The following is a 27,730-nucleotide window of genomic DNA, read 5'->3' as shown; positions in this document are numbered from 1 at the left end:
AAATCTTGATAATCAAACGTGAGTTATACTCAGTCAGCAGGAGATGGAGCTCTGGTAAACAAAATGTGTTTAGCTAGATGAGAAGTAAAGGGAACACCCCACTTTCCAAAGTGAGAAGCACAGCTTGATATTAATGATAGGCAATGATGAAAGAAATATAAGGATCCTTTAATTACTTATATGGAGCAATATTATAGTAAATAATATACCCAATACCAAGTAAAAGTCCTACAAACTTGGTGTTAACCGTTAAAGTTTCAAAAGCAAAATTAGGCTCCTTACTATGCAGAATGCCCTCTTTCCCTGTCAGAATTTTATATTATTATATTTATTGCTTTATAGTAATCTGGAGGGACGGAAAGGTGGATGAATAATAATTCTAAAATAATAATAATAATATTGAAAAAAGAAAAAAACATATAAAAAATAAATCAACAAATAAATATCCCACCATATAACCCAAAAATGCCAATTTTCATTACTGCAATCTTCCATACCTTTCAATACAATATTTTATATAAGTCTTTTTACCAGTATAATTAAAAATGGATGCCCAATTCTAAAAAAAAAAATCATCACTTTTAGATTTACATCTGTATGTAGGATATTAACTGATACCGTCGCACAGAGGTAGGTGCTGTATTATTTTGGTGATTTTTTGTATGGAGTCTGGTCTACACACCTGATGGCGGAAGCTGATTGGCACATAAAATTACGATTTCCGCGTGCAGTTTAAATTGACTGGACAATCCAGTCACGCGCTGATAACCGGCGGACACTGAGACCAAACGGAACGTGCCGTCAGCGAGCTGCTCTCAGCCGTTGGTGCTCTTCGTTCTCACTGGAGATTAATCAGTTGATTGAGAGGTGAAAGGCTGTCTGCTCAGCTAAGGGACTTTGAAATATTAAGTAACCACCATTTTTCGTTTTTTTTCCCTTCTTTAGTAATGTGGTTATAATGAGGTGAGGATGGCCAAACGACCGGGGACTGACGAAGCGATGGTGACTTCGCCGACCGTTCTTCGGGATTTCGCAGACGATTTGAACGCCGGGGACGTGAACATGGACTGCGGCGACGGAGCCGCGGAGGTCTCCTTGGAAGATATCCTGAAACTGTACGGCCAGCCGATAAACGAGGAACAGGCATGGGCGGTGTGTTATCAGTGTTGTCGGACTTTAGCGCAGAAACATCGGAGGAAAGGCTACAAGTCTGCCGGTGCTTCGGCTGTCGACTGCCCGAGAAGGATTGAGGGACCCGGTGATGTGATGATCTGGAGAGACGGGACTGTCGGACTGCACTTTGAAGGCAGCACAGGTAAACGAGCCGACAGCAGCCAGGTGTCTGGATTTACTCAAACATTTGTCTGGTTCGAGTAACTGCGCAGCTAAGCTAAACGACAAGACGTGCCATCTCAACAGGCTGCCAACAATGAAGCATTTTCCTCCACATCACTCGCAGGCCGAACCAATGGAACATCTTCATGAAGAGGCCATATTGTTGTGGCTGTCTGCTTTCAGCCATGTGGTGAATTTGTTTACAGACGCCCAGTGCGGTTGTTAATAATATATGCTAGATCACCGCATAGCTGCTGGGGATCGAAGAATGAAGCTGTATCATCAGTTACTCAGACAGACAGGGTCTGTTCTCACAACACAATCTAGTATTTACATTATAAACGTGGTCCATGTCGTTGCTTCTTTCAGACGGGTGTGTTAGCCGGGCTGGTTCAGAATGCCTTTGGGTTTGTGTTAGAAATGATGCTCCTGCAGCGGTCAGTTGGCTACAGTAAACAATGAACCATGTGGTGCATTCAAACTGCAGAGCACCTTGGGTCCAGTCCAGAGCAGAGCTATATAGCCAGCATCAGTGAACAAGTGGCAAAAAGCCAGACGCAGATGACTCATATTGCTGCTAACAGCCCCATTATTTGTGTTATGACATTTAGTTAAAGGCACAGATTAAAGGGGTGAGGGGGGGGGGGGGGGGGGTCCGTTAGTTCAGAGCAGGTGCTTGGACTGGGCTGCCTGCACCTGATTTGAAACATAATGGAAACACATTTTAAATATGGTTTGGTAAACACTAGTGAGGTGGAAGCCTGCATGCATTTCCAGCACACAGTGGATCCACTCAGCTGTGGTCATTGAGGTCCACTTTCCTGCAGGTTCCTGTTCCATGTTCTGGGGAAAAAAGCTACCACTACACTTGGGTCTCAAGGACCAGCTGGTAACTCTGGTGTAAAATATTTCCAGAATAGATGTAAACACTGGAAAACCATCACAGCTCTGTGTACTGAGAACACAACATACAGCTGAGACACTGCACTGTATGTTTTAGAGCACATTCCCTTTTCAAAGGCTCTTCCAGCAAAGCTTGTTTCAGTGTGTAGAGAGATGTACGCAGTGTCTCAAAGCCTTGTGTGCTTTTTAACTGCATTCCATTAATAGGAGAGACATGAAGTTGGGTGTGTGGGGAGGAGGTGTAGTTGTCAGCACAGCCTTAGGCACTGAGGTTATTTCCTATTTCTCCTGGGAACTTATTAGCCACCTCTCTTCTTATTTTCCCCTCTCCTGTTTATACCCTCCCCCCGATTGCTCTCTCAAGCTAACCCCTCAGTCCAGCTCTCCTTCATCTCAGCAGCATATGTAACCAGCCAGCAGTGTTTACTGCGTGTGGAAAATTACACACTCGCTAAAAACACATTCAGCCGGTGCTGCTCAGAATCTTGGCTCTGCCAGAAATAGAATAAACGTGATGATTAGATGCACAGACTTTAGACATCTGACTGCAGATGAGTTTGGAGATTATGAGGGTAGTCCTTTGCTGCTCCTCTGGTTGGTGGCTGGGGTATTTTGGGACAGCTGTCCTGATTCTTATTAGGCCTGGCGATGAGAGCGATGTGAGACCTATTAAGCTTTCGGTAGCTCAGCGGCTAGTTTAAGAGGTTACTCCCCGGGCAGAAAATCAGTGCTTACACAGGCTTTGTATGGCCTGTGCATGAGTCTGACCAGGATGCGTGGATCTGTTGTCTGGACTTATACGCTACTGCTGTGGTCAGCTAGCAGGGAATCACAAGTGTGTATGTTTGTGATGCATAGTGAACAGAATCAGGCTAAATCAGCGGCATGAAGTCAAAGTGAAGGGTTATTTTTGGCTGGATTGATGTGAGATGCACATTGCTCCTGCTGCCGTCAGATCAATTCACATGGAGCATGGGGAAGTACATATTCACTCCCACTCCGCGTTGCCTAGAGAAAGGACCAGGCCTGAATGCTGCAACAAGATGAGACACTTATTTACCCCAAGATTTTCAATGATTCATGCCTACAGTACAGAGAAATTTGGTGCATGCAGTATTTTAACTGGAATGATATTCACAGAATTGCTTGTTAATTGTGTCACTGAATGGTTGAAATAAGGAATGTCACATATCCTCTGTGTTTATTTATTATAATAGAGGGTTAAAGATAAGACATTTAGAAAAAGCTTACATCTGACCACCCCACTCACTGTGAAACCCTTTCAGCAGCACAGAGGTTGATGTTTCTGTGACTAGGATAGTCCAGGCGACACTGCACCCTGCTCCAAATATGCCCTCTGCGGCTTACTTTCCCTAGGAGAGACAAGGGCCCTGGCAAAGCCATCTCTCCTTGGCTTGGACAAACAGAGGACCAAGTGTTTCTTAGATGAGCGTTGGTGGATGACTGTTTATTTTTTTCCTCCCGTCTGTTAGCTGTAATTCATAGTGACCTGTGTGGAAATGAGCTATGCTCTGCTTATGTGAAGTATTTTCCAGCTCCCATTTAATCGGAAGTTTGCTTCCTCAGTTGAATTTAAACTAAAATGGCACTTATATAAGCATTAGGAGAGATGACGTGTCTGGACAAAGTGTCTCATTTAAATGCAGTGACCTAATATTACAATCTGAACTCGTGTTAAAGTCTGCAGATCTGTCACTCTCTTTGTACTTTCACCCCTAGCGTTGCCCTTAACCTGCACTTCGCCTCTGTTCCTGTCACTGTTTGCAAGTGATAAGCAGTCAAAAGTGAGCTCTGTATGTAACAAATGTAATATTGTTCAAATGAGGAATGCAAATTATTCAGTGTGGGAAGGATGCTTATGCTGTGTACTTTTGAGCTTATGCATGAAAATCTTTAAGTACAGGTGTGTAGGAAAACCAGTATGATAACAGCAGATAAGAGTGTCATAGCTTTCGTGTTTACTTTACCTTTAGTCCAATAAGTGAAAGAGAAAGTTCAGGTTTTCCCGTCCATTCAGGTTCTTGTGATTTGCTGTTTGTTAAAAAAGGTTTCCATTTTTTGGGGGTGATTTATGGGAATGAATAGGGGGTGGTGGTTGAATGAACAGTCATATTACTCTAATCAGCCCCAAGCGGCTAGTTTTGACATCTCAGATTGCCTCAGGCAGTGACTGCAGAGAAAACATAATCATTTATTCACTCTCTAGTTTTACAGTCTTGTTTCGTGCTGTCGGGTATTCATGCATTTCAACTCTCACTGCATTTACTCTTCACTTGATGGCATGTGAAGTTTAATATTTTATGTTCTGTAACACTGTGTGAGGTTTGCGTTTTCAAGATGCGTTACGTAACTGTGCAGCTCATGCACAGAGATAATTCAGAGGGTGTGTATGCTTTGGTGGTAGACAAATTACCACTTGCACAATTAATAACCTCAGTATTTTAGTGTGAGTAACTCTCTCTCTGTTCTGTCATTGTAGATAAATACGGATCAGCCCCGACGTCATTAGAGGTGAGTTTCACATCACAGTCTCCCTGGTTACTCCAAGTTCCTGCAATGCTCATACCCTCACAATATAATATGTAGTCACTTGTCATGTTAAGGATGAAACAGAATCTGTTTTCACAGCTTGTCCACCAATGACGCTATTAGCGAGGAACTACACCACATGTGGCTGGTGCGGCCACTGTGTTGCAATATTGTTGGCTTTTGCCTTGAGAAAAACATCCTCTACATCGAGCCAATGAAAGGAGACATTTAGATTAACATGAACTGATTATGTTAACTGATAAAGGGGTGGCATTTTTACATGTGTAGACATGCACAGACAAAGTAAATTTACCTCTTAGTAAAAAGGAACACGATCGCAGCACCTGCACAAAACGTTGCATCCATGAAAACATTTTTTTACTCGTCCAAATGTAACAGCATGCATGGCATCCTTGTAATTGTTTGTCCCAGAGATTGAGCCCTGACCTGTAATGAACTTGACATGAGTGAGTGGGAGAGAGCTCTGTACAAATGGGGCTCTTTGCTTTATTCTGTAGTTATTCTGTGTGCTGCACACTAATGCAGAAGAGCACTTAAAAGAGAGCACATCTTTTCTTTTTGTTCATAAATGCATTACTTTTCATACCATTACACACTCATCAACAAATCCACATGAAGAGAACATAGGTCCAGTGTGTGTTTTGCCAAGCAAGGTACATTGTATAACACTGGGTGGAGGAGAAGTCTCAGTCAGGGCTTGATTATGTGTACACAGACTAATTACACAGAGTTCTCAGTCAGCTCTGTCCGAGCAGTCCTTCATGTTTGTCTTATAGTTCATGTGATCACAGGAATGCACAGTATGTGTGTGTTTTTGCACGCCTAAGTTGGAAATGGACTTCCTCCCCTCAGCTGACTTTCAGAACGTGGGTAAAATGTCATGGTTATGCTGCTAAGCCTAAACCTAAGCCTAAGCCTGTGCTTATACTGCGTTACTGTGAATAGGCAGGTTGTGTTTGCTTTGTTAGCTCTTTGGTAATACCTAACATCTGTGGCTTAACCTTGATGGCACACCTTGTTGAAAAGAAAATGTGTGTATTTATTTTAGAATCTCATTGATTGATAGGTTAAACATGATATAATCACTTGTCATTTGTGTGAGCTCTCTGTTCGAGTCAGTGGCTTGTTATTCCAAATCCAAAGTTTTTAATCTCACACTGGAAAACAATGGCAGTGTGGATGGCGATGTCGGTCTATCTGTCCGTCAGTCCACCAGGTTGGTTCAGACTGTCATATATGGATTGCCATGGAATTTCATACAGACATTCATGCTCTGCGGAGGATATATCCTACTGATTTGAAAGATCCCCTGACATACCACATATTGGATGGATTGCCATAATAATACTTAATCTAGCACCACCATCACCCAAAACTTTCATCAGTCGTTTATGACCATACAGCTGTAAAACTAAGAGAGTTTGCATCAGCCTCAGTTGTACTTTTTGTTTGGTGTTGACAAGCAAATGTCAGCATTACTGAACATCTTGGCATGCCTAAGTTAGTGTTGTGCAGTTGTCTCAAAGTATGGTGGCACAGCTATGGACTGTATAAAACAATGGACATAGTCTCCATGACGTTACCCAGAAATTTCTGAAGAGCCATTGTGAAGTTCAGTGACAGTGCCCCAGGCTGTCGCCATCTTGGCGGTACAATACTCCACCAAACTCCCTGCTGATCCAAAAATGGGCAAAAAGGTGCAGCGTGGGTGGCTTCATTTTTCAGCCCTGGACGTTGTTGCTTGGTCACAGCAGAGGAGCTGCTCTAGCTAACTCTAGATTATATAGTCCAAAAACTGCTCTCTTTAATTTGTTGATTCTTGGTAGCAAATGCAATTTTATGTTCTGAGTGGCTGTTAACATTATCAAGAACTGTAAATTCAACCTGTTGCTTCCCCCTGACCCAGTTACCATCAGATCATTTGGGATCATTTGATTTAATTTACCATTTCAACTGATAATACAGGCCAGTGCTCTTAAACTTTTTGGCCATAGTCCGGTGCTCCTCATTTTTTGATTGTGTGTGTGGCGTCTCAGTCCCTCGTGTAAGTGAGTCAGCCAACAAGCCAGTCATCCAGTGCCACTCTCTCATACCAACCTCTCCTTCTACACACTGAAGTCTTTTGGAGTTTATCAGCAGCTTGTGTTGAGTTGACCCACTTTCCCTCACTTACTCCATGGCAGCTGTGTTAGGATGATCTTCAGTGATGTCAAACAAGATAATGCCTTGTTACTGTAGATTGAAACTTGTCATGAGTTAGCTCTGCTCTTGCGGCGCTCTTTTGTCATCTTCATGGTTACATCTGAGTGTTTATGACAAGAAAATAATTGGTACTAGACAAATGTGAACCTTCTGTTGTAGCCTTCAGGACAAGCTTAACCCACTTTGTTGTTGGTTAAAGATTAAGGTGAGATTAGGTGTAGTATCCTATTACAGGTAGGTTCTCCAATTTGCCAGATCTGCTCAGGTCCCTGTAGCTCAACTTTGAGCCAAGACAGTAAGTTTGTCAGCATCGTGCACAATGTAAAGCCTTGGATTTTGAAATGGATTCCTAGTTGAATAATGTGTCATTTTCTCATTCTTTGACTCATGACACCCCGAGTTTGAAGCACTGTTCACTCACAGACCTGTGTGCTCTTGTTTTTCCAGATTCAGATTCTCACTTGTCCTCTCCAGATGGTTAGAGGTTACATGTATTTGGCAGGCTCCGATTCAGTGGAGTATTTCTGCATGTACACAGTGATGGTTGTAAAATGCATGTGTCAGTTTGATGGAAAGAAGTAGAGATGTGTATTTGGTGATGAACCAGCATAGATTTTTTTAGGTCAGTTGTCTGTGGCTTTTGAGTTCAGTCATGTCCCCTGGAGTGATAGGGTAGCACTCATTATGATCCCTGTGTGCCTGAAATTTACCAGTGACCTCATTGTTACATCCTGCTTTTATCCTCATCAATCAATTGATTTTGTGACATTGACAGCTTCACTTGAAAGCATCCATGCAGCTCATATTACAGCCCCCAAGGTTATATTTCTGCCTATACAGGGATATTCACAGCATGCACAAAGCCACAGGAATGCAATTTATTGAGTAGTCAGAGCTATTTGAGTCAGGGTATTCTATTTATATCCATCACAGAAGAAATCTTTGAGAGATGAATTGAGTTTCCTCTTCAGTCCGTCAGCTTTATGAAGTTGCCACAGATACTTTCCACTAGCTGTTGGAAAGCCCTGTGCGATTTTTGGAATAAGACAAATGGGCTTTGTTTGCAGAGTTGTTTTTTCCTCTGTCTTCGAAGCTGCTGTGCAGTGTTTAGGGTGTTTAAGGCCGCTGTGGGGATTGTGTCAACATTTTAGGTCAAACTCAGCAGGTAATGAATAGTGGTTGTAGTAAAATACAGCAGACTCTGTACGTTTGTATTTGACGCATACAATAACTACTGTCTGGACCATGTGTTAGGAAGGCTATTTAACTCTGAAAAACTTGTTCTTCCTCGTGTTCTCAGTTTTTGGAAGGCAGCCAGTCGTTGAGCCTTATGTGGAGATACTTTTTCTACAGTGTCAGCTTTTATGTTTGTCACTCTGATGGCTTGAGATGAGCACACATGATGTCAGTGATGGCTGTTCGATCCAGGGGAAGGTTTTCTCAGTATTCAGCAATTTTCCAGTTGGCTTCACAGATGAGTGCAAACTGGGCAGTTTTTTGACCAGCTGATATGAAAGAGCAGCATCGTGTTCTGTCCCGCTATGAGCTGCAATAGTGAATGATGCTGCAGACTGCAGCAGGCTGAGCATCCGCTCCTCTAGATTTTTAGCTCCGGTTATGTAACTGTCTGTGTTGTGATAGCTTTCCTCTGCTCCTGCAGCAAACGCTGAAGGCTCCTTTGCTGACTGCTTTGTGAACTCTGATAGCCACAGCGATGTCTTTAGCCGCAACTGCAAAGGCAAGAGTGTGATCGTGTTAACTCAGACCATGAAATCATGTCAAACCGCAATTAATACAGACTTCAACTTTCAAAAAAGGACCATTTACACAAGTGTTTTCACCATTTTCTATTTATTTTATTATTGTATTATTTATTTTATTTACACATTGGCATATCCATAGACATCAACTTTACAACTGATATGAATTGAGAGTTCATCAATGGAAAACTAGGTGTAGTTGAATAGTCTAACTATATTTCTGTATCAACTAATCTGTGTGCTAAAGTACTCAACAACACATCAGCCTGACTTTTTCCTTTCTCGTGTTTCTCGTGTTTCTCGTGTGTGTGTGTGTGTGTGTGTGTGTGTGTGTGTGTGTGTGTGTGTGTGTGTGTGTGTGTGTGTGTGTGTTAGTGGTGCTCTTTGACACAATCCACTCATTCTTTGCCCATCTGCGTTCTGGCTGACTCACTGATGCGTTCCCCATCATGGATGCTCCTCTGGTACAGCTGAGAATATGTATATGTCCATTTTTCAACCCCGTCTTGTTTTTTAGGATTGTTTATCTGACTCGTTACAGTTTCCCTGATATGAAGTAAATTAATACGAATATGATGGAAACTTGTAGTAATTCCAAGTAAAACAATGCAGTGTCCTTCATCTAACCAGAGGGGTTAGAAAGCACAGCCTTGGCCAAAGGTCGCATGAGTTTTGGCATCACAAGAGATGGAATTTCTACTCATGAGTGACCAAATTTGCGTACTTGTCTGTCTGAGCTGCTTGACCCGAAAGGAGACCAAGCAGATGTTTTTAATTATGTGTCCCTCTTAGTTTTTTCTGGTCATCAAAAGGCAAGTGTTTACTTGTGTATAGCTTGACCCATTTTTACTGGTCGAGTGGAAAAACTGCTCTTAATTTTAGAAAGCTTTACCAAGGCCATGTTTGGAGAAAAGGGTCCACTTCATAGACGAAGATTTTCTTTCTGTATCCACGTGTATGGTTTTTATTCATCATTTGAAGTCTTGCTATAATATGTTAGCTATTTTCTGCTTATTGGGAACTAGCTCTGTCAATGATGTTCACGATTTCCTTCAGGAGACAAAGGTTATCATGAGTAAAAAATTCACTTCGTATTTGTCACTGATTCTCAAGACGATGCCTCAGACCCTGGTCTTCGTTGGAGAATCCTCTAGTATAAAACAACTCATTGTTAGAAAACATAAGCACTTCTTATCCCGAGCAATGATGTCATGCAAGAGCTGAGTATCACTATTGGTTTGTGGAGTGTGAGAAAAGTTGCTTTTGAGGGAGGATGGAGTATATTCTGAATGGATCTTTGTACAGTTTTTATGTTACACACCGGCTGTGATATTTGTATTTAGGAAGCCGTAAGTAGCAAGCCTATGTCACACAGGACTAAAGCTAAATTTAATCCCAGTGATACTATTCTTTTTTCTTTTATACCCTGTTGACTCTTCATGCTGCGTTTCCTGAAGAAACATTTGAAAATATAGGCTGAGACCACAGCAAAGGGAACATATGTGCATTTCATCCACTGTGGCAATCTTCCACCTATCCTGGGTGGAGCCTGGTTTCAATTAGTGGTTTGCTACCAAACATTTCTGCCCGTGCCAGAAATCCACGGGTGGATTTTCTGGCCGTCTTTCCCAGCTGCTTATCAGCATACTTGTTCCCCCTCCTTCCTCATTCCTTCTCCTCTGCTTTGCCTCCTTGCCTCATTCCTGAGTCACAAGTCTTCAAATGAGATAGTTATTGGCAATCACAAAACTTAGCTGTTTTTCTTCCTCTCCCCTGTCCTGCCCCTCGCACAGCCTAGGTATTGGCTATCGATACTTAAGATTCCTCTTCCCCATTCCATCTGACAGCCCGTAAACTCATCTGGGCCTTCATCCAGTTCCTTCAGCCTTCACTTGTATGTTTGTCAAGCCATTTTTGTCTGGACTTATTTGGCAAAAAGAGCCCAAGCTGCCATTATATACACTCTGGTATGCCTGAACAGCGCTTTAATTAATGATGTATTGAGCAGACTCTTTCTGTACTAGCTACTGTTGAACCACTGGTCAGTTAATTATTACAAGCCATTTTGTGTTGGCAGGGAAATTGGATTTAAACAGTAACTGTTCGCTAAATCTACCCTTGCCTTGTCAGTATGGCAAATGTCCCTCATTTGGAAATCTATTCTAATGCAACTGCTTAGATTATACATGGACACAAGAGGATTTCTGCACTTGGCTGTTGTTGTTAGTTTACCATACATAGTCCAATGCAAACCTTTGCATCCCCGTGGTCCATGAATAAGACCCCCTGTGCTGTCCGTCACTCCAGCATTCCCTCATATCTCCGCCCACTGCAGTGCATGTTGTCCTACAGATGGATTATAAGGTTACATAATAAAACACCAAGGAATAGAGTATTTATTTTAGCCCTGGACCAGGATTATCAGCTGCATGCAGAGATGGTTGATGAATGACAGTGGTAAGACACCATAAAAATGATCATTCTCCAGGAAAGAATGAGATCAAAAGGTTAGTAATGTATTGGGTTAGTATGGTGCTCCTATTATTATTTATAGCAATACATTGAATAGAGTTTGATTGACAGTTCAGGCATTTGAGCCATAAAGAAGAAATTTTTAGTTGAACTTCTGAATGGAATAGCCCCACATTTTCACTGTTTCATGAAATCAGTGTTTGGCCTCAAAAACTCATTGGTGAGGGCTGCACTTTGACTCTGTGTGGCATGCCAGTTATATTATGTCAGTAATGGTTTTTCACCTCAGTTACTGAAGTCAATGGGCTGAAACATGCTCAATCAACACCCTTCCTTTCTGGGTGCTTCGCTCCCAGACATGACAGCCAGGTGCTGTTTCCTGGCACCAGTCCCAACCAGCCATGCCCATCAATACCAGCTTCACCCACATCAACTCTCTGCTTTATTTGGGCACCTCCCTTTTACAACAATGTCACTCATTCTTTTCCGGATAAGAACACGCAGTACAGGACTGACTCACAGTATTCAGCACTTGATAGCTGATCGTTTCATTATCTGAACAAAACCATTTGAAAATAGCTTTGCAGTGCTGTTTGTTGTTGCCACATTTAGACCTTGAGTGCTGCCATGTTATTATAAAGACATTAAAATGCAGTTCCAAAGCTGCTAAATAAATTCAAATGATTTCTTATTATTAAAGGTCTGCCAGAGTTGGTATCAGGGCTAATAATTACATTTTTAAAAATGGAATAACATTGTCTGTTGTATGAAGCAATTCAGACTCCATTTATATCCTTTGTTTTTTTTGCAAACCATTGCACTGTTCTGTGGGCATGCACTATTGTGCTCTGTTAAAGCACTGAAGCCTGTTAGACATAGCAAACACAGACACTTAGTCCACCAGAATGGCACAGACAAATGGATAGCAGCCAACAGTTACTATGAAGGGGATCCACATCCAAATCCTGTGCAAACCTTGCAGCCACAGCAGCTGTACACTGACGCGACTCCCGTGCAATGAAGAGCACTCTTCAGAAGCTACAGTGTATTTTCTTTCAAGCTGAGAGTGCAAAATGTTAGTTTTGATTATGTTTATTTCATTACTAAAAATTTCTAATCAACAAAGGCCATCATGATGATACGTGTACTACCTCATTAAAGAGTGACAGCTGGAGACACTCCTCCAGAATCATTTTTTAAAGGTGCTATCCCAAAACCAGATTCAGTGCTTTTTGGCTCATCTTGCTTCCAAACTCTTGTTGATCTGAGAGCATTGGTGAGATTAAGTTGTCTGGGGAGGACATGGCACAGCAGAGCTGACCAGACATGCTGTGGCAAAAGAGCAACTTTTCCTTGTCATAGCTCGTGATGGTTTGAAACATTAGGAGTTGACAACAAGCTGCAAAACAAACAAACAAATAAAAAAAAAAGATAGGTCATAGTCTATTACTGAGGGGAAGCAGTGATGAAATGAAATCATCCCCAGATTATGGTAATAATCATCCTGTTTGGAGGAACACTGTGGCCTTGTTTCACATCTGGTTTGAGGACATGAACTGTCTCCTTGTCTGCTCAGGTAAATTGAGCCTGTTGTGGATAGTTGTTTATCTGAGACAGGGGTGCGAGGAAATTGGGTCTCATCCATGAGGATGTGCTGGTGTGCATTAATTATAGAGCAGCAAGGGCCGGGAGAAGATAAAATGGAGTACAGTCTGTCGGCTGGAAAGAACAGAATGTTGGCACACACAACAGCGAGTAAACAAAATGTCAATGGACAGGGAAAAAATAATTTCACTAGCTAAATTACAAATGTCCTTCAGGCTGGAACCAATATACTTACTTAATTGTCAAGATGCTGAAGAACATTTAATGCCATGTGTACACCTGAATGATATTTATGATTTGACTCAAATTCACCATGTGTGCACCAGAACCAACAATAACAAAATCTAGCACTGAGCAGCTATGACATTGTATAATTGCTGTCATAATGTTCATATTCTGTTTATTCTTCATACCTTTCATGTCTATCCTAGATATTGTTGAAGGCATTGGATGTCAGTCTTAACTTGCAGTGTTGATAAATGAATCCTTTGATACTGTCACTGTCATGAAAACTAAACTCAATCCTACATCATTTTTTTTCTGTAGAAACTCAGTTTAAACAAACAATTTTAGACCAAAGCCTGTGAAGTTTGTTCTCATTGCATTTGTCCATTGTCCAACAGATTATTGACTCACTGGGTGTCATGATCTACAAAGCTCTGGACTATGGCCTCAAAGAAAATGAGGAGCGTGAACTCAGCCCGCCGCTGGAGCGCCTGATCGATATGATGACCAACACTGAAGAAACTGAGAGCGATCCCTGTCCTGACGAGGGCTATGAAGCCACAGAGGAGGAGGATGAGTGCGAGGAAGAGGAGGAAGAGGAGGAGCCCATCCCTGCCACCACCAGCAGCACAGTCAGCGCAATTCGCAGCTATCGAGACATCATCATGGTAGGTCGCTGGAGGGATTGTGGAGTATTTCATGACTGGTTCATTTTTGTTTTTCACATAGATGCTGGTTAAAGATACACAGTGCTTAGCTGCAGGTGATCAGTGCAGATGGAAAAAGTTGAATCCTCCCTCTCTGTCATACACCAGTAATTCATTCATTCATCTTCTTTACCCGCGCATCCCATTTCGGGGTTGCGGGGGGCTGGAGCCTATCCCAGCCAGCAATGGGCGAGAGGCGGGTTACACCCTGAACCGGTCGCAGGGCTATATACACAGACACACAGACAGACAACTCACACACTCACACCTACGGACAATTTTAGAGACCAATTAACCTAACGAGCATGTTTTTGGTCTGTGGGAGGAAGCCGCATGCACGCATGCACGGGAAGAACATGCAAACTTCACACAGAAAGGCCCTGCCCGACCCAGGGTTCGAACCAGCAACCTTCTTGCTGTGAGGCACGCGCACTACCTGCTGCGCCGCTACACCAGTAATAACTCTAATAATTTACTGCGGCGGTTTGATCAGTCATGGTTCGAGGGATCATGCTGATGAAGAACAATGGCAAACTGAAGTGGCACAGTGAACTATTGAAGTTATCATAGGCGTGTTAAATGTACAGACTGTTCTTCTGCTTATTATATATATAAAAAATTCCTCCCTTTATCCCGCATGTGGTGCACTTTTTCCTTTTTTACCCACATTTTTACATCAGGTCTGTAAACAGAGCAGCTCATCCACACACCATCATCACTCCAGCCCCAGACAAATTCCCCTGATGGGGGACGTCTTGCTGTAAATTCCCCAAGCAACCTCTGAATATGAGACTGGTAATTATAGCTATGAAAACACACTGGTATTTGGGGAATAGGCTTAGAAATGTTCACAGCCTGTTCCTTCCATATAATGAACCCGGTGTAGAACATAAATATTAGCTGTGTTTGCTGCCCAGTGCGTGTCTAGCTTGGCCCCTAATTCCTCCAACAATCACTCTCTTGAGTGTAAACTGCTATACGTCAGTATGACGTGGCTAGATTGGATAACTACACATTCCTGACTGACCACCTTCCTTTGCTTTTATTCTGCTGTTCTTGCAAGTGAGGCATCCACTAAGACAGGAATAGTTAGACGTTGAATGGGTGTCCTCAAGCGAGGAGTGGCTGCATGAGCTGTCATGCTGTTACCTAATATGTCAATCTGGAGGTTTGGATTGTAATCCACCATTTAACACCAAATCTCCAAGCTGCGACATTGGTACATACTCTTGTCATTTCTATGCCAATAGTAAACCAACAGCTTTCCTTCAGTTTTTGCAGTATACAAAGTTTCGAGTCTGATACAGATCATTGTTTTTAGCAGAAACAGTGGAAACCACCGACACAGCTGTATTTCAAGCGTGCCAGTAAAGACTTAATGCTCAGGTGTCATTTTACCTGTCAATTTCTCTTTAGTGGATAAGGAAGACGACACTTTTTTGCTGTGTCAGACATTCCTGTGGCGAGCCAAGCCCATCAGAAAAGCATGAAAATATGTGATTGGTCTGGTTTCCTCCTTTGTGTCACAAGAGATAATTTGACAGCTCATCCATTTCTCTGACAGGGAGCCTTTGTTATCATTACAATCAGTCAAATACCATAAGGGTCAGAGCTTTAAATGGTGCAGAAGCAACACCAGTCAGCCGACGTCACGCCAACCGGACAGTCAGGTTCATGTTGATTGTTGTTGTTGGTGTTGTTGCTGCCTCCTAACTGATGTTTCTTCTTGCACCAACATGAGGCAGATATTTTTGTTGTTAATGAGTATGATACATTCGTCTTTCAAAATGTAACGAATAACAGGACACAATAGGAAAACATTTGGCTTTAACTATATAAGAGACTTATGCATGCGCCACTAATATAGAATACTAATATTTATTTCATGTTGACTGTGGGTCATTGATTATTCCATGAGTACCACTATATATATATATATATATATATATATATATACACACACACACATACATATACATATATACACATATGCACACACACGCACACACACACACATACATACATATATGTCACATTCCTTCCTTTTTCTGCCCCACAGCTATGTTCTTCCCACCTGCCCAGCCCATCAGACGCCCCCAACCATTACCAGGCTGTGTGTCGTGCTCTCTATGCAGAGACAAGGGAACTACACACCTTTCTGGAGAAAATCAAGAGTGCCAAGGAGGTAAGACACTCTAGCATGTGACATCTGCGACTCCTTGATGAATGTGGTACACGTGCATATGAAGTGAGTCACCCAAACCTATTTTGAAAATAACTTCTACTCTCATTTTTAATACTTGTTACTCATCCCCATTCCCCAAGTCATGTAATTTTGTCCATGAGTCATCACTAAAACCATCTGATTCATTTGCACATCACAAACCTATCAAAATCTGAGAGAAAGGGAAACTGTGCTTTGAGACATAGAACAGATAAGAGGATATGAGAAAGTACCAAACTGTCCTATCCCCTGGGGTTGGCCACTCTGCTTTGATATGCGGATTTGCTGTGTACAATTCAGTTGGTTGAATTAGGATCTGGCAAACAGGCTCTCTAAAGCGGGGAATAGAAAATACCAGAGTGGTGCCCAGAAACTGCACAATAGCAACAAAGCAGCCCACAAAGTGCTAATGGTCCAGAAGATTGAGACTGTGTGGGTGTCCCCATCTAACCCTTTGTCAGACCAGTCGAGAACTCAACATCGCTTGAGCTACTTGGCATGAACTTAACTCTGCATGGACATGATCTGGCATCTGGTTTCTCATGTGGGTATACTAGCTTATTGGCAGATTTATTTCTGTTAAGTGGAGCATTGGTGTTGCAGTAATGGAGTATGATTAGTGAGGGATTCCCAGTTGAACTTGTGCTTCTTGGAGAAAGAATGTGTCAGACTGCTAACCAACTGTCGACCAAGATGTGCTGGATTGCACTCTTTTTTTAAAATTTTTTTAATTAAAATCATTCATTGAAAATTATTAGCATGACAAAATACCATCAAAGAAATACACCGTGGAAGATGTGACAAGCAGCTTGAGCACAGATCAGCATATATTTTCAATTAGGGGAATAGTGTTATTGCAGTTTGTTTTAGCAATTATTGACACAAAATACAACCCATGGCCTCCATTCTTTAAATGACAGGACAGACCCGTCCTGCTAGACTTTACACCTGACATTAATAATAGCCCATTAAAATGTTTGCATATGAAGTCTTTCTAAATAGTGCAGTATAGAGCTATTCTTGTACTATTTTATTTCACTTTTGAGTTCTCTGATTGAGTAGATGTTCAGAGAAGATGTTGCCACATGACTTATTACACAGCTTGTCAGACAGCATATGTTTACTGTTGAGTATGTGACTTGACTGTGACTTCTGCAGGCGTTATGATTCATGCATCTTGTGTCTTATGTAATGTATGGTTATAGAATCAAATGTAACCTTATTCAAGCAATTTAAGCAGCTTACAGGAGGGGACTGCTTTGCGCTTCCTCAAGCACTGAATGTTACTGGATAATTGCTAATGAGTAACCACACACAGCACCACATATCACACATGCTTACAAATTAGGAGGTTGGTCAGTGACTCGCTCTTTCGGTTTGTTTCAGTGGAGCAATAAACAGAAATCGTCATCGAGATGTTAATGTTGGGTCCTGGGTAAGAAAAGGTTGACGATGAATTGGCAGCAGAATTGGATTTGGATGTTAGAAAAGACATTTCAGATTAACAGAAAAAAGATTAGGAAGAAGGAATGTGTTTCAGCAGAAAGCATGGGTGTGGACGAGTAGATGTGGAGATGATAAAAGGAAAGCAGCTGCAGCTGTCAGCAGGAGCTTTTAGGTTCTGTCTTTGATCTAAGAGCGATATCAGATGACATGTTAGATGCAACTGCCCTGAAACAACTTGATAAGTCAGAACTTAACTTCAGCCTCGGAGATTTGTATTTATTATGAGCGCAAAATTTGCCACATGCAGCTGACTTGGAGCAAGCTATAGGGAAAAGGATGCACATATTGAATACGTCAACAACATTACAACATACATTACCCAGTATGACATTTGAACTAGTCACCCAGAACTTTCAGTTGTGCAGTGAGGATTCAGTAGGCAGACAGTAATAGCAGCCATTAGTTGGCGACTGGCTTCTTCCCTCTGGAACACTGTCAGTATTGGATGGATATCGACATGCTCATGTCAAACCACATCCATCGATGAATTAACCAGACTGCTTTGACAATATGGGCAATTAGCTGTTGACCTCAGCTTAACTCCAGTGCTGTGAATGCAGTGATACACCTACTGAAAATCATGACAGCGTTTTTAATGTCTTCCTCTATTTTGGCCAGAACCTTCGGAGAATGGAGGGTGAGACTCAGGAACCTGTTAAAGACCTCAATGAGCTGCAAAATGCAGATTGGGTAAGAAGAGTATCTACTTGGTACACCACTAGATTTTAACTCTGTGACCATGTGTTGGTAATTACATAACTTCTATGACATCACGTTTGTCCCCACCAGGCACGATTCTGGGTGCAGGTGATGCGAGATCTGCGGGATGGTGTTAAGTTGAAGAAGGTTAAGGAGCGTCAGTACAACCCACTGCCCATTGAATACCAGCTCACACCTTACGAAATGCTGATGGACGACATCCGCTCCAAACGCTACAAGCTGCGAAAAGTCATGGTAAGGATTTTACTTACCTGCAGAACCAGGTTGAGCATGTGTTTATAACCCTAACCTCTTCAGTGCAGTTGTAAAAAAAAAAAAAAAAATAATAAAAAATAAAAATAAAAATCATGAGCTGCAACGAGTTTGACTGTGTCATTCCAGGTAAATGGGGACATCCCACCAAGGTTAAAGAAGAGTGCACATGAGATCATTCTTGAATTCATCAGGTCTCGACCACCTCTCAACCCTGTGAGTAGCACACAACACATCACCTGTTACCAATGAACCTGTTTACCTGTGGAATGCTCCAAACAGGTGTTTTTGGAGCATTCCACAACTTTCCCAGTCTTTAGTTGTTCCTGTACCAACTTGTTTGAAACATGTTTCTGGAATCAAATTCAGAATAAGCAGATATTTACAAAAATCAATGATGTTGATGAGGTAAAACATAATTAAATATATTGTCTTTGTACTGTTTTCAATTTGGTATATTTCAAAATTATCACATTCTGTTTTTTTATGTTTTACACAGTGTCCCAACTTTTTTTAAACTGTGGTTGTAATTTCATAAGAGCAAAATTTTATTTTGGCCACATTTAGAGAATGACTGATGTGATAATTATTATCCATATTCAACCTGGTTGTGAAAAGAATATTTTGTTGTCTCTTGTTATACAAGTACACTGACATTCACTGTCAGTGCCAAATGACTGGGTGTGAATGATGGGGAACATACTGTGACATGCACACACATGCACTACCACGTGATGACAAACAGAGTACTGTACTTAGATGATAATGTCAAAACACGCACGCTTTTTGGGGAGGTGTGAGGGGAAAATCTCACTTTGGTTTCCATGGAGATGGCTATCAGTTGCTCACTGTGGTTGTCATGTCAGGTCTCAGCCCGTAAACTGAAACCCCACCCGCCACGTCCCCGGAGCCTCCACGAGCGACTGCTGGAGGACATCAAAGCTGAAAGGAAGCTCAGGCCAGTCTCACCCGACATGATCCGCAGAAGCCGCCTGGGTAAGCCACTGACAGTCGATGAGAAATGTACTGATGTTCATATGCTGACATGCATGCACACATGGCCAAACATTAATGGACTTGTGCAACACCTGAGGATGACCTGCACAAATTACTGGACCTTTTGTTCAGACTATCAAACCTAAACCTTTTTGTTTTATTGGAAGGAATTCTTTGATTGTTAACTTAACGTTAACCATGACTTTATTATTCCATCATGATTACTCTAACAGCCCTCTTCCTACATTGATTGAACTTAATCAGAAGTGTCGAAGTGTTTAAACGAGGATCACTTGGACTGCAGCTGGCAGCCTTCATTTGTTTGCTAGGCTTTCACTGCTACAGTAATTGTTGTGGTTACTGATAAGTTGTCTTTCCTGTTAATGTAATTCCAGTATGTAATGCTGCCCTTCATGGTCACTATAGTGTCTCGGAGGTGGATAATCTTTCTGGTATGCAGTCGTCATAATTGGCCAATTGGATCTAAAGTTTCAAACCATTTAAAGCTTTAATCAGATCAAAACAGCAAATACTTTGTCGGCCTATACCATACAGTGTTTGTGCGTGGTTTACTCAAGACGTCTTTTGGTAGGGGACTTAGGAGGGTAACATGAAGCAGTTGTTGCATAATCACACATATAGGATGCCGTAGGGGTTATCTGAAACTCTTGCATGAAATAATATGGTCCTTATAATCTTAGATTTTTAGAATATGTTTTGCACACTTGGATGATTCATTGAGTTCATCATCCATTTTAACTCTTGTGGATTTCTTTTTCTCCTGTTTGCTCCCATTTCTTTTTTTTTTTTTCCTTCAAAACATGGGCATATCTGTCAGTCATGCGACCCCTTAGCATGTCTTACAGCTTTGACTCATCAGGTAAAGTTTTACGTCACCTATTGTGCACCTTTTTTTATTGTACCTTGTGTTTTTTTCCAGGCCATTTAAAGTTTGGCTCCTGATTGAAACACACACACACACACACCCCATTTTTTTAATTACATCCTTTCACACTGGTTGTTGTTCTGCAGATACCTGAAGGAAGAAATGGGTCAACACAGTGCAACTGTATCATAGGCTGCGTGGTCATCTTGTTGTTTATTAAATTTTGCAAGGTCTTTATTGGGAGGTAAAATAAAATTTGCTTCAGAGCAGGAAATCTATGTTTTAGGCATGTTATGATAGGAATTCCCGATGTGCCCTGTGTAGGGTGGTTAGTCACAGGGACTGTCTGTGGTCTAGGTGATGAGGGATAGCCACTGAGCCAGAGCCAGTAGGGTGAGATTATACATCATCACTCTGCCTCTGCAGCCACTCTGCCCTGCTTGTGGCCCTAATCCGCTCTCACTGTGGAATCTGAAGAAATTACATAACGCTGATATCAGCAGCCTACCTCAGATAAATAGTTAAATGGCAGATGACAGTCTGAATGTAGCACTGCAGTCTCACAGGATGACCATAGTCCAGATGGATGTACGGGAATAACCTTTTGCACTGTGGCTGCACTCATTGTCTTCCTCTGCTTCCCTGGCACTTCCCTTCACTTACCTGTCCCTTATTTATGTGTGAATGTAACCTGCTATCACACAGAGCCCCCTCAATTCACACCTGGTCAAGTCCTCCTCGTGGTACCAATCTGTTGTCAGGGATGGAAATGTTGATGTGTGTGGTCCTCCTGAAGGTTATATTCCCTTAATTCCTTTCCAGGTGCAGGGAAAAGCATCAGCACGCCCCAGGACTTGTTCCGCAGCTCAGGTAAAGCACTCATGAAGCAATGTCTTGTGGGTATGAAGCCAGTGTCACTGGTGAGATCTTTTGTTTTGACCTCTGTCACAAAGGTATTTTTAGATGACGTGATTGAGGAGAAAATCTGCAACATGAGCATATGGTTGGGGCTTATCTTCACTATGTGGTCTATGTATACTGATTCTGTGGTATCAGGTACTAACAATACAAAGTTTACACAGGAGGCATGATGACCAGCTGTAAAGATAAGGAAACAGGTCAGGAGAATTTATGGTGCCCTTGTAATACAACTCTGATTGTAACCAAAATCATACCTTGTGCCTGCAGACACTCCAGATGCACCCAGAAAGTTGGCTGTCAGCACCCAGTCTCTGGCCAGTGGCACCATGGGACCCAGTCAAGGTGGAGTGCAGCCCCTTAGCCAGAGGAAGAGGCTGCTTAGAGCACCCACGCTGGCCGAGCTGGACAGCTCTGAATCTGATGTAAGATGTCTGACTCTTGTTGGCTCTGCTCATAAGATCTTAATCCAGTTCCAGTTTAGCAGCTTGAAAAATGTTTGTGCAGAACTCTGTCAGTATCATGTGACTAAATATGAGTTCTGATTGACAGGAGGATGGCACACGGAGCAGCTCCAGTATGTCCACGTCTTTGATCGATGACACGTCACCCGAGTCCGTCATAGGCAAGAAGGGTAAGAGCATACCTGGAACATATTGTCATATCAATCTGCTTTTTGACCACTGCAAACATATCTTAGTTGTTTTAAGCTATTATGTCTTCTCATGTTTTTTTTTTTTTTTTTTTCTGTCCTGTGTCGTCAGCTCCTCCAAAGTTCCTGCCCGTGTCTGCCACCCCACAGCCGGACAAGCGTCAGTCGCCACAGAGGCGGCACTCCATCGAGAAGGAGGCACCCACCAGTGTCATTCCCTTTGCACCTCCATCCAAACAGACCTCCAAGTCTTTGGTACGTCAGCTATTGAAGCAGTTCCTGTTGGATTATTTATTGAGGGCTGTATAAATGGATGAAAGAAGCCTCTAAGATTGATGACAGATGCAGTACAAACATACATGAGAATTGCAGAGTTTAAGGAACAACAAATCACATACGTCGAGATCACAATTATTTATCTGTTGAAGCTGGTCCTGTCCAGTGACTGGTGATTTGTTTGCAATGAAGTCATTGGTTCTGTGGGCGACTGTATGTCAGTCGTGTGATTCCAGTGAGGTTGATGGGTGTAATTGAAACCACAGGACAGACCACTGTATGAAGGGGATTTAGATGGAACTGGTTCACTCTCATCACTTGCTAGTTTAATGGCAGACCTCTGGCGCCAAACCAGAGGCCCCAACCGAAGATCATTAAATCAGAAGAAATACTCTTAAAACCCTGGAGGGGGTGGCTCTCCTGAGGATACATCACACCATTGTTGTATTTCTCTTTCTTTTTTTATGCTTTTCATGTTAATGATTACATTCTGCCTTGTCACGTAAATTAATATTTAAACTTCTTTGTGACAGACTGAAGCAATCAAAAGCCACACATTTACAGTTTTCTAGTCCTCCTTTTCTTGATATAAACAGAGTTTATGTTTGTTGCCCTTTTCTGTCTTTATTTCATACACCCACATGCTCAAACATGCTTTGCCTTTCACATAGATCTTTGGAGCTGAGCCTCTTCTAGTCGATGTAAAACAGTAAGATCCCTGTTGCAGTTCCCCGCCCTCTCTAGTAGTCATGTTAGAACTCATTAAAATGTTTACACTGGTCAGCTGTCTTATCCCGATGACTTATCTGCAGTCATTTCCTATTTTTATAAAATGCTACAGGTGATAAGGGATCCTAGTGCCAAAGTAACTTGGTCAACCTGTGTATCCATCACCATCAGCCCAAGTTTTGCTTCATAGTACCATTTTTTTGTATATTGGAAGACTAGAAAACCGGAGAGCAGGACAGACTGGAGGAGACAGGTGAAGCAGGCATGTGTAAGATGAAGAGCTGCTCCACCAGTAGACACCAGCTGTGATCCTTGGTGTCAGTGATGGAGCAGACGGAGTGAAATCATGAGATGAAGAAAGTTTCCATCTCAGTGAACTCTCGTCCTCTTGAGACGGATCCTGTCAGATGATTTTTCTGTCATGGGACTTCCTGTTATGAAATTAAGTTTCATGCCACACATGAGTTGAAATAACAGTTAATTTAATGTCAGAAGCTAATGCGTAGAGAGAGATTATGAAGTCAAGGATGAGGACTTGGGACATTTGTCTTTCGTTCTGTTGTTCTGATATCTTTATCAACATTGGCTGTAGATAGTAACGTAGTTAGGAGCCTCTCCCTCTCAGGTCCATCCCTGAAATGTTTAGGAACATTTCCTGCATGGACTCATGTGTGAATGGGAGCAGGTTCGATATCCTGCAATTTCCTACTTCTAGACCAAGTAACTTTTCAAGGACAATATTGATACAGCTGTGTTGTAAATGAAAGCAACACTGCAGGGACAAACACGGAAGGGCTGACATCCCTCTGACGAGGAGGACGCTTACTCCACTAATCTACTGTTGACTATGTATGAAAGATAATAGATTTATGTAGTTCTTATATTAATCTTTCTGAAGCATTCTGTGTGTGATTAGCTTGTCGAAATGTAAAGACCTGCTTCTGTTGGAATGTCTTGTTCCCTCTGTCTGCTGGTCAGGTGGAAGCTGCCAGTGGTGCTCAGGGCACGGTATGTCACTGTTACTGCACATCATCAAAGGCACATAGAGCTGTGTTGGGAACGGATCCAGAAAACTGCATAATGCAATAGACTTGTTTTAGATGAATGGGAGCATTTGTGTGAATGGGAGATCTGTGGGATACTGAAAAGAGCTCAGGGAGAGTTCAAAAGAAAATGGACAAGAGTTTAGAAATGACCTGTAAACTTTCACAGCTTGCATTTTCTAGCCAAGCCAACTGAGGGTAAATGATCGACGAAGAGTTTCCCTAAGCAATTTTCACGCCTGTGGAGTTTGACTTGGGCACATTCAGCTATTAAATTGAGAAAAAAAAGATAAATTAGTATGTTGAAAAAGCTCTCAAGTATGTCACAAATCTCCTGGCGACCACAGCTTGCACCATGATGGGGTCCACGTGCAAATTTGTTTCAATCAGGTAATCGTTCTAAAACATTTATATGGAAGACAGTCATGGTATAGTTAGAGAAAAACTGAATAAAGTAATGTGACAAAAAGCTGTGGACAACCAACATGACGGGTGTGTAACATCATCAGGATGCTTTGTATTTCTCTTCATCGTCACACTGTCGTCAGTACAAGCATCATTTGTGGTTCGCAGAGGCTAAAGAAGACTGATGTTTTCACCTTCAACACCTCATCGCATGCTTGGTATTTTGGTGAAGTGACGTGCAGTGCCTGCTTGGTGAAATTGGTGTGACCCCATTGCTTGGATTGTGCATTTAGCCACGTTCACATGGTGTTGGTGTCATGTGAATGCAGCAGATCCCATTACGTCTGGGCTGCCTGTTTCCTAATCTCCATACATGTTAGTTTGTTGATGTGATGTTTGTTTTTCCTGCAGGAGGAGTTCTGTTACCCAGTGGAGTGTCTGGCTCTGACAGTGGAGGAGGTGATGCACATCAGGCAGGTTCTGGTCAAGGCTGAGCTGGAGAAGTTTCAGCAGTACAAAGACGTCTACACTGCACTCAAGAAAGGAAAGGTAGACGTCACATGAAGAGTTTTGGTCATCACAGTGGTCATTTTCCTCAGTAATCATTTAAATGCAGCGTATTCTATGAACCTTCTTCACCTCACTCCATGCTTTCCTCTCTAGCTTTGCTTTTCATGCCGGACCAAGAGATTCTCTCTCTTTACCTGGTCCTACACCTGCCAGTTCTGCAAAAGGTAAATTCAACTAAGTTACTATAACTGTATAACTGGAACGACTCAACTTAAAGGGGAACCTGTTATAGTCTGATTACAGGTCTTGGGCAGTACTCTAGTAGGGAAGGTTGATACATGGAATAAATAAGACAGTATCTCTGGTTCTGCTGCATCTGTCCAGTAATTTTCAATTTAACATTTCATTGTTATCCTCTCCAGGCCTGTGTGCTCCCAGTGCTCTAAAAAGGTAGGAGGCTGTTGACTTACATTTGACGCACTTTTGAGCACTCACTTTAGAAATTCTTTGACACTCTTGACACCTGTCTGCTGTTCAACGCATACCAACAGGTGCTCCATAGACTGCAAATACTGTGTATGTATGTATGTATGTATTTATTTATTTATTTTTTACCTAAGATGCGGCTGCCATCTAAGCCCTACTCCACCTTGCCCATCTATTCTTTGGGCCCCAGTGCTGTGGCTAAAGAAGAGGCAAGTGGAGCGTCTGCTCCTGCTGAGCCAGAGAAGCACCCATTGGGGTCTGGACATAGCCGACACAGCTTACGCAGAAGTGTTTACAAGTATGTTACTGTGGAACTCCTGTTTCGTTTTCTATACTGAGAAAATGTGGTCAAAATGCTGTGTTAGATTAGTTTATTCTTTGTTTCTATCTGTCCTCAGGTTGTCTAAGCACAGCAGTGGCAGCAGCAGCAAAGATGGCCGGTCACTGGACGAGCCAGAGCTTCCCAAGGAGCTTACCGAGGACTGGGTCACCATGGAGATCTGCGTAGACTGCAAAAAGTTCATCACAGAGATCATCACCTCCAGCAAGCGCAACCTGTGCATGGCCACCAAGCGTGCCCGTCTCAATCGCAAAACCCAATCCTTCTACATGTCATCATCTAACTCGGTCAACTTCAGGCCCTCTGAGCGCACTATCAACGAGGTGTAGGAAGCGGGGCCGCCTTGTGCACTTCTGTTCACGCTTTCCCAGACCTTAGTCGTTCAATTAAAAAGAAAAAAAAAAAGAAAAAAAAAGAAAAGAAAAGTGAAAAAAACTTTTAGTCCTGTTTTGACCCGGACTGGTTCACTGTGACGATGAAGCCAGTCCATCCCACCCCAAAGTTAGTAAAGGTTCTTACACCTTACCCCGTCTCAGGAAAAGTTGGTACGCTATGATTGGTCATGACTGATCAGGACTTGAGAGTAGCTGCCAGATAACAGAGGAGAGCCATGTTTCTGTAAGTCAGTGATAATTCAGGACACGGTGGGTTGAATGGATGAATTGAGTTGCTGATGATTGTGAACCAGGTTCAAGAATGTATATTTGACATTAGAGCGGGATCAGATGATACAGAAAGACAAAAGTTGAAGTGATGACGTGTAAATAGCATAAAGGCCCATCCCTAATCTTAGCTATGAATACGTTTTCCAGTTCCTGTTTACTTCTAGCACTCAGGAAGAACAACAGATTGTCTTTTGACAGAAATGCACTGTAGATCCTGCTGTCAGGTCTGTTGGGGTAGATCTCTGCCACTCCCCTCTGCCCCTCTCTTATTCTTCCAGCAACAATTATGCCAAATGTTACATCATTTTTTAGCCAGTTTAAATGCAGATTTACTATTCTCATGTTGTAGGGAGGACACATCGAAGGGTGAGAGTAGTCAGATTATTTTTTTCTGGGTGGGTTTTGGCTATTAGTTTTAATGTATATTCAAATCTGTGCCTGGTGCCAAAATGTCATTTCTTTCTTTGAATGCCTTTGTAGTTATGGACCTATTGTACATATGTGTGATAGTATCAATGGGAGACATATGAGAGTGATCCAAAGTTTGGTTTCTCGCCCTTTCATGTTCCGAACTGGGCGGTAGAAGCGCAGAAATGTCGGGTTACCAATGTGTACATGCTGTATATCTTAATTGTTCCAAATCTAAATTTAATATTAAAAAAAACTTAACGAAGTAGAAGTATAATTCACCATGTTTTAAGTTTTCTGCCTCTGGAGTTTCTTTATTTGAAATTCTTCTCTGAAACCTTTATTATTAGTGTCATTATGTTTGTGTCAATGTAATATTAAGATTTTATTTCTATTGTATAGTTTATAAACTCCTCAGTGTTAAGATACTCATCTAAATTGCAAATCGCACTTTTACCGGACCAAGTTATTGTTTATGTTGGGTTTTTGTCTTAATTAATAATAATTATTAAAGTCTTTGTTTTTCTCCTCTTGGGGGGGTCCATAGTGCCATTTCCCAGGGTTCCTCATGAGTGAAAGTTGGTGTGAATGGCTGTAGGTTGTCCATAAGATTGGAATAATGGCTAAAACAAAACACTCACTTTAATTGAATGTAGGCATTTTTAATTGTATAGCTGTCATTGAATATACTTTCTGAACTTTTATCCCCTTTCAAGGCTCTTACACACACACACTTTCATCTGGTGTGTTTTGTGACAGTTGTTACCAAATGAGCAAGAAGCCTAACCAGCCTGTTAAATACTGATGCCATGTTCCAGTGAAACGTACATCTGACCAGTTTTAATTTAGACCTCTGTAAAGAATGTATGCATGCTGTACTGTGATCTGTTTGTTTTTATCAAAGAAATTACAATAAAATCATCCTGATTCTTAA

At 41.9% G+C, this 27,730-nt stretch overlaps 1 protein-coding gene across 3 annotated transcripts; it reads left to right on the top strand.

Moving 5' to 3' along the window:
* Positions 1–823: 823 nt before the first annotated feature.
* On the top strand, positions 824–27,730 carry spire1a (spire-type actin nucleation factor 1a). Of its 3 annotated transcripts, none has more exons than XM_076754320.1 (18): positions 824–1,315; positions 4,739–4,770; positions 13,472–13,741; positions 15,840–15,965; positions 18,129–18,200; positions 18,300–18,464; positions 18,612–18,698; positions 19,349–19,478; positions 21,187–21,234; positions 21,553–21,707; positions 21,835–21,916; positions 22,047–22,189; positions 23,918–23,947; positions 24,799–24,936; positions 25,051–25,121; positions 25,320–25,347; positions 25,518–25,681; positions 25,782–27,730. In XM_076754320.1, exons 1-18 carry the CDS (start codon positions 970–972, stop codon positions 26,050–26,052), a joined length of 2,358 nt encoding a protein of 785 aa, XP_076610435.1. In that variant the 5' UTR covers positions 824–969; the 3' UTR covers positions 26,053–27,730. The 3 variants fall into 3 exon arrangements, with proteins under 3 accessions (XP_076610435.1, XP_076610438.1, XP_076610436.1); XM_076754323.1 differs by lacking the exon at positions 23,918–23,947 and adding an exon at positions 20,317–20,358 and having other exon boundaries at positions 842–1,315; XM_076754321.1 differs by lacking the exon at positions 23,918–23,947 and having other exon boundaries at positions 843–1,315.

The sequence above is a fragment of the Chaetodon auriga genome, chromosome 17 (assembly GCF_051107435.1).
Source record: "Chaetodon auriga isolate fChaAug3 chromosome 17, fChaAug3.hap1, whole genome shotgun sequence".
In the NCBI taxonomy this organism is placed as follows: domain Eukaryota; kingdom Metazoa; phylum Chordata; class Actinopteri; order Chaetodontiformes; family Chaetodontidae; genus Chaetodon; species Chaetodon auriga.
The sequence above is the reverse complement of the archived record's forward strand: the minus strand, read 5'-3'. Positions and strand labels throughout refer to the sequence as shown.